This window comes from Scyliorhinus canicula, chromosome 8, assembly GCF_902713615.1.
Source record: "Scyliorhinus canicula chromosome 8, sScyCan1.1, whole genome shotgun sequence".
NCBI lineage: Eukaryota > Metazoa > Chordata > Chondrichthyes > Carcharhiniformes > Scyliorhinidae > Scyliorhinus > Scyliorhinus canicula.
Genome location: NC_052153.1, coordinates 197,253,903 through 197,272,098, shown reverse-complemented (window position 1 = coordinate 197,272,098; position 18,196 = coordinate 197,253,903). Strand labels below are relative to the sequence as shown.

The window sequence follows — 18,196 nt, the reverse complement described above, 5'->3', positions numbered from 1 at the left end:
ATATGGGGAAAAGGCGGGATCAGGGTATTGAACTTGATGATCAGCCATGATCATAATGAATGGGGAGCGGGCTGGAAGGGCCAAATGGCCTCGTCGTGCTCCTGTTTTCTAGGTTTCGATGTATATTTAGAACATAGAACAGTACAGCACAGAACAGGCCCTTCGGCCCTCGATGTTGTGCCGAGCAATGATCACCCTACTTAAACCCACGTAACCACCCTATACCCGTAACCCAACAACCCCCCCCCCCCCCAAACCTTACTTTTTAGGACACTACGGGCAATTTATCATGCCCATTCCACCTAACCCGCACATCTTTGGACTGTGGGAGGAAACCGGAACACCCGGAGGAAACCCACGCACACACGGGGAGGACGTGCAGACTCCACACAGACAGTGACCCAGCCGGGAATCGAACTGGGACCCTGGAGCTGTGAAGCATTTATGCTAACCACCATGCTACCGTGCTGCCCCTTTGAAGGGAGGGCGGGTGTATCTGAAAGGTGCAGTTACTTAGCCCCCTGACCACTTCCCCTCAGAAAAAGCCATATTTTCAGACCAGCGGCTGAAAGAGGAATTGAAAATGTCTCGTTGGGAGCAATTCCTGCCAGTCTGATTTACCTTATTCGTGATCTTTTGACCATATCGGAGTTTGTCAATATACCAGTGTGCTGCAGGCAGGGAGCAGCGAGCAGCCCTGAAGAGCATGAGGAGCTGCTGAAGGACGACAGACACATTCTGCCGAGCAGCTTTCTCCATCGATAACCGAGAGTCCAGTCCAACGCTCTGCAGGTGGAAGAGACCATTCATTATAAACAACAGTCAGTCACAGCAGAGTTAGAAATGTCACTCTGTCTTCGCATCCTCCTCCCTCCATTCTGCCAGTGTTAGAATCCAAACACTCGCCATGGGGAAGAGGGCCGACGTCCTGGCTTTCGCTTCCCTAATCGCCGCCGGAGAATCAAGCCCGGCTGGCGATCGGCGGCAGCACCCACAGCTGCAGACTGGCTGGCATCCTGCCCGGCTGGCGATCGGCAGCACCCACAGCTGCGGACTGGCTGGCATCCTGCCCGGCTGGCGATCGGCAGCACCCACAGCTGCAGACTGGCTGGCATCCTGCCTGGCTGGCGATCGGCAGCACCCACAGCTGCGGACTGGCTGGCATCCTGCCCGGCTGCCGATCGGCAGCACCCACAGCTGCAGACTGGCTGGCATCCTGCCCGGCTGGCGATCGGCGGCACCACCCACAGCTGCAGACTGGCTGGCATCCTGCCCGGCTGGCGATCAGCGGCACCACCCACAGCTGCAGACTGGCTGGCATCCTGCCCGGCTGCCGATCGGCAGCACCCACAGCTGCAGACTGGCTGGCATCCTGCCCGGCTGGCGATCAGCGGCACCCACAGCTGCGGACTGGCTGGCATCCTGCCCGGCTGGCGATCGGCAGCACCCACAGCTGCGGACTGGCTGGCATCCTGCCCGGCTGGCGATCGGCAGCACCCACAGCTGCGGACTGGCTGGCATCCTGCCCGGCTGGCGATCGGCGGCACCACCCACAGCTGCGGACTGGCTGGCATCCTGCCCGGCTGGCGATCGGCAGCACCCACAGCTGCAGACTGGCTGGCATCCTGCCCGGCTGCCGATCGGCAGCACCCACAGCTGCGGACTGGCTGGCATCCTGCCCAGCTGGCGATCGGCAGCACCCACAGCTGCGGACTGGCTGGCATCCTGCCCAGCTGGCGATCGGCAGCACCCACAGCTGCGGACTGGCTGGCATCCTGCCCGGCTGGCGATCGGCAGCACCCACAGCTGCAGACTGGCTGGCATCCTGCCCGGCTGCCGATCGGCAGCACCCACAGCTGCGGACTGGCTGGCATCCTGCCCAGCTGGCGATCGGCAGCACCCACAGCTGCGGACTGGCTGGCATCCTGCCCAGCTGGCGATCGGCAGCACCCACAGCTGCGGACAGGCTGGCATCCTGCCCGGCTGGCGATCAGCGGCACCACCCACAGCTGCGGACTGGCTGACAGACCTGGAATTTCTCCATCTGGAGAAGATCAAATACACCATCCGAGGGTCGGATAAGGGCTTCCAGAAAGCGTGGGGGTCATTCACAGCATGTCCCAAGACCTGTTTGAGGCAAATACGGATAGGAAAGGAGGGGGGACAGGCAGGGGGGGCAGTGAGGGCAGAGAAACAAGGGAGGGAGGGGAGCAGCATTGGAGGAACCCAGGGAAATGTCAGCAGGATGTGGGAAAAGACCGAGGAGAGGGATGGAGGGACCCCTAAACAAAGCCAGAGGGGCAACAATAACAAAACTCTACACACAAACCGTCTGTCTCGCCTATTGCACAGTGTAAAAATTCAACAAAAATATTCTAAAATAAAATAAAAAAAGGACAGAGGCAGTCAGGAGGGCTCCTTCAATGTTTGCCTTTTATGAATTGTATCTGGTCTGCACAGATTTGTTTATTTTGTGCTATATGAAATAAAAAAGCGAATAAAAACATTTAAAAAAAATCCAAACTCTCTGTTTCCTATTGCAGCTTATTCTTTTTTAAATTTTTATATTTTTTTCCAATTAAGAGGCAATTTAGCGTGGCCAATCCACCCACGCTGCACATCTTTGGGTTGTGGGGGTGAAACGCACGCAGACACGGGGAGAATGTGCAAACTCCACACGGACAGTGACCCAGAGCCGGGATTGAACCTGGGACCTCGGCACAGTGTGGCAGCAGTGCTAACCCACTGCGCCACCCTAGCTTATTCTTTATATGGGCAGCACAGTGGTTACCACTGTTGCTTCACAGCTCCAGGGTCCCAGGTTCGATTCCCGAATTTCATGAATAACCTCAGCCAGTGCGGGAATTGAACCTGCTCTGCTGGCCTCACCTGTCCAGCAAACTGAGCAACACTATGTGCTGACTGGACAGAAGCTTCATTACGCCAAAGCTGGTGGCACTCAGCAACGCTGTGCCAGTTCACGTTACCCTAACCTTACCTCACTGTCGATGGCTGGCTGAGGACAGTATAATGGTGGTGCAGGCAGGTATAAACCATCAGGTACCAGCCCCGGCAAACTGCTACCATAATCCTTTGCAGTCTGCATCAAAAGTTCAAAGGTCTCTGTAATCACATCTGCATCGACCATCACCGCCGCTTTGAGGATCTCCTGGAGTGACCCGAACAACACTTCTCCATCCTCCTCAACGCACCCTGCAAAGAGAGAGGGGGAAATACAGAAACAGCAAAATCTATCGCCCATCCTACTGGCTGGGACCAGACTAACACCCCACTCACCACGATCCAGGGAGATCATACACACGGGCACAGTCAATACCCGAGGGGCCAAAGGGGCAACAACACTCCACATACTCTGCAAAATACTGTGTGTCATAATATACACCAGTATATCATGGTGCAGACACACACACACTGATGGATATACAGTAGGATCAATCAACATGCATAACACCGCAGCCAATCACCAGTTAGAGCACACTCACTATAAAGACAGAGGGCACCAATTTTCCCTCTCATTTGGGATGCAGCCTTTCAGAAGGACAGAGCTCACAGCTTACAGCACAGATCCTCACCACGTGCTGAGTGATTAGACTGGTTAGGACAGGCACAGGTCATTAGTTAATCTAACATGGTGTTAACCCACAGTAAGAGTATGTTCAACAGTTTATAGTTTAATAAAATAGTGCTGTACTATTTTAAGTGTTGGTGGCCTATATGTGTTCCAGAGACCAGAGCACCCAACACATCACTGTGTTCCCCAACACACCATGGGTCAAGCAGACACCCTTCTCAATGGTGCAAATAGTGCAAACACAGGCAGCCATGAAGAATCAAAAGGGTGTGAAGTACAGCAACCCGTGCGCTGACCAGGCATGTACACACTCCCCTATCACTGTACACTCTCCCCTCACTGTCCACACTCCCCTATCACTGTCCACATTACCCTATCACTGTACACTCTCCCCATCACTGTCCACTCTCCCCTCACTGTCCACACTCCCCTCACTGTACACACTCCCCCATCACTGTCCACTCTCCCCTCACTGTACACACTCCCCTATCACTGTACACTCTCCCCACTCCCCTATCACTGTACACTCTCCCCTCACTGTCCACTCTCCCACATCACTGTCCACTCTCCCCTATCACTGTCCACTCTCCCCATCACTGTCCACTCTCCCCTCACTGTCCACATTCCCCTATCACTGTCCACACTCCCCTATCACTGTCCACACTCCCCTATCACTGTCCACACTCCCCTATCACTGTCCACTCTCCCCATCACTGTCCACACTCCCCTATGACTGTCCACTCTCCCCTATCACTGTCCACTCTCCCCTATCACTGTCCACTCTCCCCATCACTGTCCACTCTCCCCATCACTGTCCACTCTCCCCATCACTGTCCACTCTCCCCTCACTGTCCACACTCCCCTATCACTGTCCACTCTCCCCATCACTGTCCACTCTCCCCTCACTGTCCACACTCCCCTATCACTGTCCACACTCCATTCACTGTCCACTCTCCCCATCACTGTCCACACTCCCATCACTGTCCACACTCCCCCCATCACTGTCCACTCTCCCCTCACTGTCCACTCTCCCCATCACTGTCCACACTCCCCTATCACTGTCCACTCTCCCCTATCACTGTCCACTCTCCCCCATCACTGTCCACTCTCCTCTTACTGTCCACACTCCCCTATCACTGTCCAGTCTCCCCTCACTGTCCACTCTCCCCTCACTGTCCACACTCCCCGAACACTGTCCACACTCCCCTATCACTGTCCACACTCCCCTATCACTGTCCACACTCCCCTATCACTGTCCACACCCCTATCACTGTCCACTCTCCCCTATCACTGTCCACACTCCCCTATCACTGTCCACACTCCCATCACTGTCCACACCCCTATCACTGTCCACTCTCCCCCATCACTGTCCACTCTCCTCTATCACTGTCCACTCTCCCCATCACTGTCCACACTCCAATCACTGTCCACACTCCAATCACTGTCCACTCTCCCCTCACTGTCCACTCTCCCCTATCACTGTCCACTCTCCCCTCACTGTCCACTCTCCCCTCACTGTCCACTCTCCCCTCACTGTCCACTCTCCCCTATCACTGTCCACTCTCCCCTCACTGTCCATTCTCCCCTATCACTGTCCACACTCCCCTATCACTGACCACTCTCCCCCATCACTGTCCACACTCCCATCACTGTCCACTCTCCCCCATCACTGTCCACTCTCCCTATCACTGTCCACTCTCCCCCATCACTGTCCACTCTCCCCATCACTGTCCACTCTCCCCATCACTGTCCACTCTCACCCATCACTGTCCACTCTCACCCATCACTGTCCACTCTCCCCTCACTGTCCACACTCCCCTATCATTGTCCACTCTCCCCCATCACTGTCCACTCTCCCCCATCACTGTCCACTCTCCCCTCACTGTCCACTCTCCCCTATCACTGTCCACTCTCCCCTATCACTGTCCACACTCCCCTATCACTGTCCACTCTCCCCATCACTGTCCACTCTCCCCATCACTGTCCACACTCCCCTATCACTGTCCACTCTCCCCATCACTGTCCACACTCCAATCACTGTCCACACTCCAATCACTGTCCACTCTCCCCTCACTGTCCACTCTCCCCTATCACTGTCCACTCTCCCCTCACTGTCCACTCTCCCCTCACTGTCCACTCTCCCCTATCACTGTCCACTCTCCCCTCACTGTCCATTCTCCCCTATCACTGTCCACACTCCCCTATCACTGACCACTCTCCCCCATCACTGTCCACACTCCCATCACTGTCCACTCTCCCCCATCACTGTCCACTCTCCCTATCACTGTCCACTCTCCCCCATCACTGTCCACTCTCCCCCATCACTGTCCACTCTCCCCATCACTGTCCACTCTCACCCATCACTGTCCACTCTCCCCTCACTGTCCACACTCCCCTATCATTGTCCACTCTCCCCCATCACTGTCCACTCTCCCCCATCACTGTCCACTCTCCCCTCACTGTCCACTCTCCATTATCACTGTCCACTCTCCCCATCACTGTCCACTCTCCCCTCACTGTCCACTCTCCCCATCACTGTCCACTCTCCCCTATCACTGTCCACTCTCCCCCATCACTGTCCACTCTCCCCCATCACTGTCCACTCTCCCCCATCACTGTCCACTCTCCCTTCACTGTCCACTCTCCCCCATCACTGGTTTAGCTCACCAGGCTAAATCGCTGGCTTTTAAAGCAGACCAAGCAGGCCAGCAGCACGGTTCGATTCCCGTACCAGCCTCCCCGGACAGGCGCCGGAATGTGGCGACTAGGGGCTTTTCACAGTAACTTCATTGAAGCCTACTCGTGACAATAAGCGATTTTCATTTTCATTTCACTGTCCACTCTCCCCCATCACTGTCCACTCTCCTCTCACTGTCCACTCTCCCCATCACTGTCCACTCTCCCCCATCACTGTCCACTCTCCCCTATCACTGTCCACTCTCCCCTCACTGTCCACTCTCCCCATCACTGTCCACTCTCCCCTATCACTGTCCACTCTCCCCCATCACTGTCCACACTCCCCTCACTGTCCACTCTCCCCCATCACTGTCCACTCTCCCCATCACTGTCCACTCTCCCCTCACTGTCCACTCTCCCCTCACTGTCCACTCTCCCCATCACTGTCCACTCTCCCCATCACTGTCCACTCTCCCCTCACTGTCCACTCTCCCCATCACTGTCCACTCTCCCCCATCACTGTCCTCTCCCCTATCACTGTCCACTCCCCTATCACTGTCCACTCCCCTATCACTGTCCACTCTCCCCTATCACTGTCCACTCTCCCCCATCACTGTCCACTCTCCCCTATCACTGTCCACTCTCCCCTCACTGTCCACTCTCCCCCATCACTGTCCACTCTCCCCCATCACTGTCCACTCTCCCCCATCACTGTCCACTCTCCCCTCACTGTCCACTCTCCCCATCACTGTCCACTCTCCCCCATCACTGTCCACTCTCCCCCATCACTGTCCACACTCCCCTCACTGTCCACTCTCCCCCATCACTGTCCACACTCCCCATCACTGTCCACTCTCCCCATCACTGTCCACTCTCCCCATCACTGTCCACTCTCCCCTCACTGTCCACTGCCCCTCACTGTCCACACTCCCCTATCACTGTCCACTCTCTCCCCTCACTGTCCACTCTCCCCCATCACTGTCCACTCTCCCCTCACTGTCCACTCTCCCCCATCACTGTCCACTCTCCCCTATCACTGTCCACTCCCCACTATCACTGTCCACTCTCCCCATCACTGTCCACTCTCCCCCATCACTGTCCACTCTCCCCCGTCACTGTCCACACTCCCCTCACTGTCCACTCTCCCCCATCACTGTCCACACTCCCCATCACTGTCCACTCTCCCCATCACTGTCCACTCTCCCCTCACTGTCCACTGCCCCTCACTGTCCACACTCCCCTATCACTGTCCACTCTCTCCCATCACTGTCCACTCTCTCCCCATCACTGTCCACTCTCCCCTCACTGTCCACACTCCCCTCACTGTCCACACTCCCCCATCACTGTCCACTCTCCCCTCACTGTCCACTTTGCCCCCTCACTGTCCACTCTCCCCTCACTGTCCACACTCCCCTATCACTGTCCCCTCTCCCCCATCACTGTCCACTCTCCCCCATCACTGTCCACTCTCTCCCATCACTGTCCACTCTCCCCATCACTGTCCACTCTCCCCCATCACTGTCCACTCTCCCCCATCACTGTCCTCTCCCCTATCACTGTCCACTCCCCTATCACTGTCCACTCCCCTATCACTGTCCACTCTCCCCTATCACTGTCCACTCTCCCCCATCACTGTCCACTCTCCCCTATCACTGTCCACTCTCCCCTCACTGTCCACTCTCCCCATCACTGTCCACTCTCCCCCATCACTGTCCACTCTCCCCCATCACTGTCCACTCTCCCCTCACTGTCCACTCTCCCCATCACTGTCCACTCTCCCCCCATCACTGTCCACTCTCCCCCATCACTGTCCACACTCCCCTCACTGTCCACTCTCCCCCATCACTGTCCACACTCCCCATCACTGTCCACTCTCCCCATCACTGTCCACTCTCCCCATCACTGTCCACTCTCCCCTCACTGTCCACTGCCCCTCACTGTCCACACTCCCCTATCACTGTCCACTCTCTCCCCTCACTGTCCACTCTCCCCCATCACTGTCCACTCTCCCCTCACTGTCCACACTCCCCTCATTGTCCACACTCCCCCATCACTGTCCACTCTCCCCTCACTGTCCACTCTCCCCCATCACTGTCCACTCTCCCCTATCACTGTCCACTCCCCACTATCACTGTCCACTCTCCCCATCACTGTCCACTCTCCCCCATCACTGTCCACTCTCCCCCGTCACTGTCCACACTCCCCTCACTGTCCACTCTCCCCCATCACTGTCCACACTCCCCATCACTGTCCACTCTCCCCATCACTGTCCACTCTCCCCTCACTGTCCACTGCCCCTCACTGTCCACACTCCCCTATCACTGTCCACTCTCTCCCATCACTGTCCACTCTCTCCCCATCACTGTCCACTCTCCCCTCACTGTCCACACTCCCCTCACTGTCCACACTCCCCCATCACTGTCCACTCTCCCCTCACTGTCCACTTTGCCCCCTCACTGTCCACTCTCCCCTCACTGTCCACACTCCCCTATCACTGTCCCCTCTCCCCCATCACTGTCCACTCTCCCCCATCACTGTCCACTCTCTCCCATCACTGTCCACTCTCCCCATCACTGTCCACTCTCCCCCATCACTGTCCACTCTCCCCCATCACTGTCCTCTCCCCTATCACTGTCCACTCCCCTATCACTGTCCACTCCCCTATCACTGTCCACTCTCCCCTATCACTGTCCACTCTCCCCATCACTGTCCACTCTCCCCTATCACTGTCCACTCTCCCCTCACTGTCCACTCTCCCCATCACTGTCCACTCTCCCCCATCACTGTCCACTCTCCCCTATCACTGTCCACTCTCCCCTCACTGTCCACTCTCCCCATCACTGTCCACTCTCCCCCATCACTGTCCACTCTCCCCCATCACTGTCCACACTCCCCTCACTGTCCACTCTCCCCCATCACTGTCCACACTCCCCATCACTGTCCACTCTCCCCTCACTGTCCACTGCCCCTCACTGTCCACACTCCCCTATCACTGTCCACTCTCTCCCATCACTGTCCACTCTCTCCCCTCACTGTCCACTCTCCCCCATCACTGTCCACTCTCCCCTCACTGTCCACACTCCCCTCACTGTCCACACTCCCCTCACTGTCCACACTCCCCCATCACTGTCCACTCTCCCCTCACTGTCCACTTTGCCCCCTCACTGTCCCCTCTCCCCTCACTGTCCACACTCCCCTATCACTGTCCCCTCTCCCCCATCACTGTCCACTCTCTCCCATCACTGTCCACTCTCCCCTATCACTGTCCACTCTCCCCTCACTGTCCACTCTCCCCCATCACTGTCCTCTCCCCTATCACTGTCCACTCCCCTATCACTGTCCACTCCCCACTATCACTGTCCACTCTCCCCTCACTGTCCACTCTCCCCATCACTGTCCACTCTCCCCTATCACTGTCCACTCTCCCCCATCACTGTCCACACTCCCCTCACTGTCCACTCTCCCCCCATCACTGTCCACTCTCCCCATCACTGTCCACTCTCCCCATCACTGTCCACTCTCCCCTCACTGTCCACTGCCCCTCACTGTCCACACTCCCCTATCACTGTCCACTCTCTCCCATCACTGTCCACTCTCTCCCCTCACTGTCCACTCTCCCCCATCACTGTCCACTCTCCCCTCACTGTCCACACTCCCCTCACTGTCCACACTCCCCTCACTGTCCACTCCCCCATCACTGTCCACTCTCCCCTCACTGTCCACTTTGCCCCCTCACTGTCCACTCTCCCCTCACTGTCCACACTCCCCTATCACTGTCCCCTCTCCCCCATCACTGTCCACTCTCTCCCATCACTGTCCACTCTCCCCTATCACTGTCCACTCTCCCCTCACTGTCCATTCTCCCCCTTCACTGTCCTCTCCCCTATCACTGTCCACTCCCCTATCACTGTCCACTCTCCACTATCACTGTCCACTCTCCCCTCACTGTCCACACTCCCCCATCACTGTCCACTCTCCCATCACTGTCCACTCTCCCCATCACTGTCCACTCTCCCCATCACTGTCCACTCTCCCCCATCACTGTCCACTCTCCCCCCATCACTGTCCACTCTCCCCCATCACTGTCCACTCTCCCCTCACTGTCCACTCTCCCCCATCACTGTCCACACTCCCCATCACTGTCCACTCTCCCCATCACTGTGCACTCTCCCCCATCACTGTCCACTCTCCTCATCACTGTCCACTCTCCCCTCACTGTCCACTCTCCCCTCACTGTCCACTCTCCCCTCACTGTCCACTCTCCCCTCACTGTCCACTCTCCCCTTACTGTCCACTCTCCCCCATCACTGTCCACTCTCCCCCATCACTGTCCACTCTCCCCCATCACTGCCCACACTCCCCTATCACTGTCCACTCTCCCTATCACTGTCCACTCTCCCCTATCACTGTCCACTCTCCCCTCACAGTCCACTCTCCCCCATCACTGTCCACTCTCCCCTATCACTGTCCACTCTCCCCTATCACTGTCCACTCTCCCCTATCACTGTCCACTCTCCCCATAACTGTCCACTCTCCCCTATCACTGTCCACTCTCCCCTCACTGCCCACTCTCCCCATCACTGTCCACTCTCCCCTATCACTGTCCACTCTCCCCATCACTGTCCACTCTCCCCTCACTGCCCACTCCCCCCATCACTGTCCACTCTCCCCTCACTGCCCACTCTCCCCTATCACTGTCCACTCTCCCCATCACTGTCCATCTCCCCTCTCACTGACTCTAACGCTGCTGTAATAAACGTCCTTCTGTCTGTCTATTGAACACCTTGATGATATATTGCTATGGTGCAGAGATCGCTCAGACAGTGAGTTTGGTATTCAGCTCTCACCTGTCAGCTGTCTGGAGTTGTTGCCTGGAGTCAGAATGCTGTTCATATTGAGGTTTTCCAACGATATTGCAGTATTCACTGGGCAGCCTAACAGCGCCTGGAGTTTACCCTGGAGGAACTGGGAGGGCCGCAGGTGTTCTGGTAAATGCAGTGATCGCCTGTGGCCTCTGAAAAATATTAAAGCAAAATTGTAACAAACCAGACCAGGAACTCCCAGCGCTTCAATCCCCAGGAACAGGCCTGTAATCCCCATTCCCCCCCCCCCCCCCCCCCCGAAACAGGCCTGTAATCCCCATCCCCCCAGAAACAGGCCTGTAATCCCCATCCCCCAGAAACAGGCCTGTAATCCCCATCACCCCCAGAAACAGGCCTGTAATCCCCATCACCCCCAGAAACAGGCCTGTAATCACCATCCCCCCCGAAACAGGCCTGTAATCCTCAATCCCCGAAACAGGCCTGTAATCCCCATCCCCCGAAACAGGCCTGTAATCCCCATCACCCCCCGAAACAGGCCTGTAATCCCCATCCCCCAGAAACAGGCCTGTAATCCCCATCCCCCTGAAACAAGCCTGTAATCCCCATCCCCCAGAAACAGGCCTGTAATCCCCATCCCCCTGAAACAGGCCTGTAATCCCCATCACCCCCCGAAACAGGCCTGTAATCCCCATCCCCCAGAAACAGGCCTGTAATCCCCATCCCCCTGAAACAGGCCTGTAATCCCCATCCCCCAGAAACAGGCCTGTAATCCCCATCCCCCAGAAACAGGCCTGTAATCCCCATCCCCCCCCCCCCCCAAAACAGGCCTGTAATCCCCATCCCCCCCCCCAAAACAGGCCTGTAATCCCCATCCCCCCCCCAAAACAGGCCTGTAATCCCTATCCCCCCCCCCCCAAAACAGGCCTGTAATCCACATCCCCCCCGAAACAGGCCTGTAATCCACATCCCCCCCGAAACAGGCCTGTAATCCCCAACCCCCCCCCCCCCCCCGAAACAGGCCTGTAAACCCCATCCCCCCCCCCCCCCCCCCGAAACAGGCCTGTAATCCCTATCCCCCAGAAACAGGCCTGTAATCCCCAATCCCCCAGAAACAGGCCTGTAATCCCCAATCCCAGAAACAGGCCTGTAATCCCCACCCCCCCCCCCCCCCCGAAACAGGCCTGTAATTCCTATCATCCAGAAACAGGCCTGTAATCCCCATCCCCCAGAAACAGGCCTGTAATCCCCATCCCCCAGAAACAGGCCTGTAATCCCCAATCCCAGAAACAGGCCTGTAATCCCCAATCCCCCGAAACAGGCCTGTAATCCCCATCCCCCAGAAACAGGCCTGTAACCCCTATCCCCCTGAAACAGGCCTGTAATTCCCATCCCCCAGAAACAGGCCTGTAATCCCCAATCGCCGAAACAGGCCTGTAATCCCCATCCCCCGAAACAGGCCTGTAATCCCCAATCCCCGAAACAGGCCTGTAATCCCCATCCCCCCCCCCCGAAAACACGCCTGTAATTCCCATTCCCCAGAAGCAAGCCTGTAATCCTCATCCCCAGAAACAGGCCTGTAATCCCCATCCCCCAGAAACTGGCCTGTAATCCCAATCCCCGAAACAGGCCTGTAATCCCCAACTCCCCAGAAACAGGCCTGTAATCCCCATCCCCCAGAAACAGGCCGGTAATACCCATCCCCCAAAACAGGCCTGTAATCCCCATCCCCAGAAACAGGCGTGTAATCCCCATCCCCCCAGAAACAGGCCTGTAATCCCCATCCCCCAAAAACAGGCGTGTAATCCCCATCCCCCTCAGAAACAGGCCTGTAATCCCCATCCCCCCCAGAAACAGGCCTGTAATCCCAATCCCCCAGAAACAGGCCTGTAATCCCTATCCCCCCCGAAACAGGCCTGTAATCCCAATCCCCCCAGAAACTGGCCTGTAATCCCCATCCCCCCAGAAACAGGCCTGGAATCCACATCCCCAGGAACAGGCCTGTAATCCCAATCCCCCAGAAACAGGCCTGTAATCCCCATTCCCCAGAAACAGGCCTGTAATACCCATCCCCCAGAAACAGGCCTGTAATCCCCATCACCCAGAAACAGGCCTGTAATCCCCATCACCCAGAAACAGGCCTGTAATACCCCCCCCCCCCCCCCAGAAACAGGCCTGTAATCCCCATCACCCAGAAACAGGCCTGTAATCCACCCCCCCACCACCAGAAACAGGCCTGTAATCCCCATCCCCCCAGAAACAGGCCTGTAATCCCCCCCCCAGAAACAGGCCTGTAATCCCCATCCCCCCAGAAACAGGCCTGTAATCCCCATCACCCAGAAACAGGCCTGTAATCCCCATCACCGAGAAACAGCCTTGTAATCCCCATCCCCCAGAAACAGGCCTGTAATTCCCATCCCCCCAGAAACAGGCCTGTAATCCCCCCCACCCCCAGAAACAGGCCTGTAATCCCTATCCCCCCCGAAACAGGCCTGTAATCCCAATCCCCCCAGAAACAGGCCTGTAATCCCCATCCCCCAGAAACAGGCCTGGAATCCCCATCCCCAGGAACAGGCCTGTAATCCCCATCCCCCAGAAACAGGCCTGTAATCCCAATCCCCCAGAAACAGGCCTGTAATCCCCACCACCCCCAGAAACAGGCCTGTAATCCCCATCATCCAGAAACAAGTCTGTAATCCCCATCCTCCAGAAACAGATCTGTAATCCCCATTCCCCAGAAACAGGCCTGTAATCCCCATCCCCCAGAAACAGGCCTGTAATCCCCATCCCCCAGAAACAGGCCTGTAATCCCCATCCCCCAGAAACAGGCCTGTAATCCCCATCACCCAGAAACAGGCCTGTAATCCCCATCACGCAGAAACAGGCCTGTAATCCCCATCACCCAGAAACAGGCCTGTAATCCCCATCCCCCCAGAAACAGGCCTGTAATCCCCACCCCACCCCCCCCAAAACAGGCCTGTAATCCCCATCCCCCCAGAAACAGGCCTGTAATCCCCATCCCCCCAGAAACAGGCCTGTAATCTCCATCCCCCAGGAACAGGCCTGTAATCCCCATCCCCCCAGAAACAGGCCTGTAATCCCCATCACCCAGAAACAGGCCTGTAATCCCCCCCCCCCAGAAACAGGCCTGTAATACCCCCCCCCCCCCCCCCCCCCCCCCAGAAACAGGCCTGTAATCCCCATCACCCAGGAACAGGCCTGTAATCTCCATCACCCAGAAACAGGCCTGTAATCCCCATCACCGAGAAACAGCCTTGTAATCCCCATCCCCCAGAAACAGGCCTGTAATCCCCACCACCCAGAAACAGGCCTGTAATCTCCATCCCCCAGGAACAGGCCTGTAATCTCCATCACCCAGAAACAGGCCTGTAATCCCCATCCCCCAGAAACAGGCCTGTAATCCCCATCCCCCAGAAACAGGCCTGTAATCCCCATCCCCCCCCCCCAGGAACAGCCTTGTAATCCCCATCCCCCAGGAACAGCCATGTAATCCCCATCCCCCAGGAACAGGCCTGTAATCCCCACCACCCAGAAACAGGCCTGTAATCCCCATCCCCCAGGAACAGGCCTGTAATCCCCACCACCCAGAAACAGGCCTGTAATCCCCATCACCGAGAAACAGCCTTGTAATCCCCATCCCCCAGGGACAGGCCTGTAATCCCCATCCCCCAGGGACAGGCCTGTAATCCCCATCCCCCAGGGACAGGCCTGTAATCCCTATCCCCCAGGGACTGGCCTGTAATCCCCATCCCCCAGGAAACAGGCCTGTAATCCCCATCCCCCAACTCACTTAATGCATCACATTAGTTCGTTTACACAGAGGCATCGATGCTGATGGCTCTCATAGAAAAGTTACAGCACAGAAGGAGGCCATTCGGCCCATTTTGTCCATGCCAGCCCAAGGACACCCAGCCGCCCTTTCTAATCCCACCTTCCTGCACCTGGCCCATAGCCCTATAGCTTTCAGCACTGAAGGTGCAGATCCAGGTACCTTTTAAAAGAGTTTAGGGTCTCTGCCCCCACCACCAACCCGGGCAGCGAATTCCTGACCCCCCACTACCCTCTGTGTAAAAAACATTCTTCCTCATGTCCCCTCTACACCTTCTGCTTCTTATCTTAAATCTCTGTCCCCTGGTTCTAGAATTTTCCACCAAGGGAAACAATTTTATCCTGTCCACTCTATCTCTCCCCTCATGATTTTGTACAGTAAATCTTACAACACCAGGTTAAAGTCCAACAGGTGTGTTTCGAATCACTAGCTTTCGGAGCTATCAACTGTCCCTTCACCCACTTGCCCTTCTTCATTTCCCAAGACTGGGTCTAGAATTCCATCTCCTCTCGTTGGGTTTGTCACTAATTGGTTGAATAAAATTTCCTGGACACACCGCACGGATTTTTGGCCCTCAGTACCCCTGATATTGTTTGAATCCCAGTTGATATTGGGATAGTCAAAGTCTCTGACTATTATTGCCCTCTGGTCCTTACAGGCAGAATGCTGCCGCCATATTTGCTCTTCTATCTCCCTCTCACTATTTGGTGGGGGGGGGGGGGGGTGCAGTAAACTCCCAGTAATGTCACTGCCCCATTTTTATTCCCAAGTTCAACCCATAAAGCCTTGTTTGTGACCTGTTCAGTATATCATCGCTTCTCACAACTGGAATTGATTCTTTAACCATTACTGAGACTCCCCCTCCGTTTTATCTCCCCCTCTGTCCTGTATCCAGGGATGTTGAGCTGCCATTTTGTCCCCTCCTTTAACCAGGTTTCCGTTATAGCAACGACATGCTGCTGCCGTGTGTCTACCTCCAGCCTTAACTCATCCACCTTGTTTGTAATTCTCCTTGCATTGAAGCAGAAACAGTTTAACCCCGTCATTTTACCTGGTGGACACTTTTAAAACGTTACTTCCCCTATAATTCCAAGCCTATCACTCCATAGAATCCCTACAGTGCAGAAGGAGGCCATTCAGCCCATCGAGTCTGCACCAACCCTCTGAAAGAGTACTTCACCCAAGCTCACTCCCCACCCTATCCCATTGCCCTACACATCCTTTATGGACACTAAGGGGCAATTTAGCATGGCCAATCTACATCACCTGTACATTTTTGGACTGCTGGAAAGTATGATCAGGTCAGTCAAGGCAGGTGTGTGCGATGCCCGTGTAAGAGTGCCAACCAGACATAAACCCCAGGATGTCATTGACCAGCGGTGTACCTGACAGACTCGGGGAGGTTTCCAGAGGACAAGCTGGAAGCCAATCCCAGCACCACAGCGGTTTTCCAGTCCCCGAGACTGGAGGCAAACCAGACAGCTTCAGGAATCAGCCTGCCAATCAGCATCAGGGTGAGTGTATACTTCACACTCCAGGTCGCAGACAGGCGCTGTTCTCGTACTGCTGCTGAAATCCCATCCTGCTGCAAATATACCACTCGAGGCAGGCAACCTGCTAACAAGCTCAAAACATCACGGCAATTACTTACAACACCAATGGTTCATGGTCTGCACCCACACACAACGGTTCACCTCACCCAGCCCCAAAACACTGCACCCAATCCACACAGCTCCATCTGCTGCATGTCTACTCTCCCCATCTCCCCCCCCCCCCGACTCCTCTCCCCCCTAACTCCCCATCTCCCCCCCCGACTCCTCTCCCCCCTCACTCCCCATCTCCCCCGTCTCCTCCCCCCTCACTCCCCATCTCCCCCCCCCGTCTCCTCCCCCTCACTCCCCATCTCCCCCCCGTCTCCTCTCCCCCTCACTCCCCATCTCCCCCTCACTCCCCATCTCCCCCCCCCCGTCTCCTCCCCCTCACTCCCCATCTCCCCCCCGTCTCCTCCCCCTCACTCCCCATCTCCCCCCCCGACTCCTCTCCCCCCTCACTCCCCATCTCCCCCTCACTCCCCATCTCCCCCCCCCCGTCTCCTCCCCCTCACTCCCCATCTCCCCCCCCCCGGTCTCCTCCCCCTCACTCCCCCTCCCCCCCCCGTCTCCTCTCCCCCTCACTCCCCATCTCCCGCCCCCCCCATCTCCTCCCCCCTCACTCCCCATCTCCTCTCCTCCTCCCCCCGACTCCTCTCCCCCCTCACTCCCCATCTCCCCCCCCGACTCCTCTCCCCCCTCACTCCCCATCTCCCCCCCCAACTCCTCTCCACCCTCACTCCCCATCTCCCCCCCCAACTCCTCTCCCCCCTCACTCCCCATCTCCCCCCAACTCCTCTCCCCCCTCACTCCCCATCTCCCCCCCGTCTCCTCCCCCTCACTCCCCATCTCCTCTCCTCCTCCCCCCGTCTCCTCTCCCCCCTCACTCCCCATCTCCCCCCCCCGTCTCCTCCCCCTCACTCCCCATCTCCCCCCCCCCGTCTCCTCCCCCTCACTCCCCATCTCCCCCCCGTCTCCTCCCCCTCACTCCCCATCTCTCCCCCCCCCGTCTCCTCCCCCTCACTCCCCATCTCTCCCCCCCGTCTCCTCCCCCTCACTCCCCATCTCTCCCCCCCGTCTCCTCCCCCTCACTCCCCATCTCCCCCCCCCGTCTCCTCCCCCTCACTCCCCATCTCCCCCCCCCCCCGTCTCCTCTCCCCCCCCCGTCTCCTCCCCCTCACTCCCCATCTCCCCCCCCCTCCTCTCCCCCTCACTCCCCATCTCCCCCTCACTCCCCATCTCCCCCCATCTCCTCCCCCTCACCTCCCCATCTCCCCCCCCCCATCTCCCCCCCCCGTCTCCTCTCCCCCCTCACTCCCCATCTCCTCCCCCCGTCTCCTCCTCCCCCCATCTCCTCCCCCCCATCTCCTCCCCCTCGTCTCCTCCCCCCCATCTCCTCCCCCCGTCTCCTCCCTCCCCCGTCTCCTCTCCACCCTCACTCCCCATCTCCTCCCCCCCATCATTCCCCGTCTCCCCTCCCCCGAACTCCCCAACACCTCCCCCCTCAACTCCCCCTCCCCCCCTCCCCCTCACTCCCCGTCCCTTCCCCTCACTCCCCATCTCCCCCTCACTCCCCATCTCCCCCTCACTCCCCGTCTCTTCCCCTCACTCCCTCTTCCCCCCACTCCCCATCTCCCCCCCCACTCCCCTCTCCCCTCACTCCCCTCTC

The 18,196-nt window shown here is 57.3% G+C and overlaps 1 protein-coding gene across 1 annotated transcript in view; it reads right to left on the bottom strand.

The window, feature by feature from the left end:
• Window positions 1–18,196, bottom strand: part of cplane1 (ciliogenesis and planar polarity effector 1) — a 288,296-nt gene that overhangs the window by 178,449 nt on the left and 91,651 nt on the right. Inside the window, exons 16-19 of the mRNA XM_038803925.1 lie at window positions 16,324–16,552; window positions 11,116–11,282; window positions 2,999–3,213; window positions 622–786 (exon numbers count right to left, since the gene is read on the bottom strand). Coding sequence (XP_038659853.1) covers window positions 622–786; window positions 2,999–3,213; window positions 11,116–11,282; window positions 16,324–16,552 — 776 coding nt within the window. The remainder of the gene's footprint in view (window positions 1–621; window positions 787–2,998; window positions 3,214–11,115; window positions 11,283–16,323; window positions 16,553–18,196) is intronic.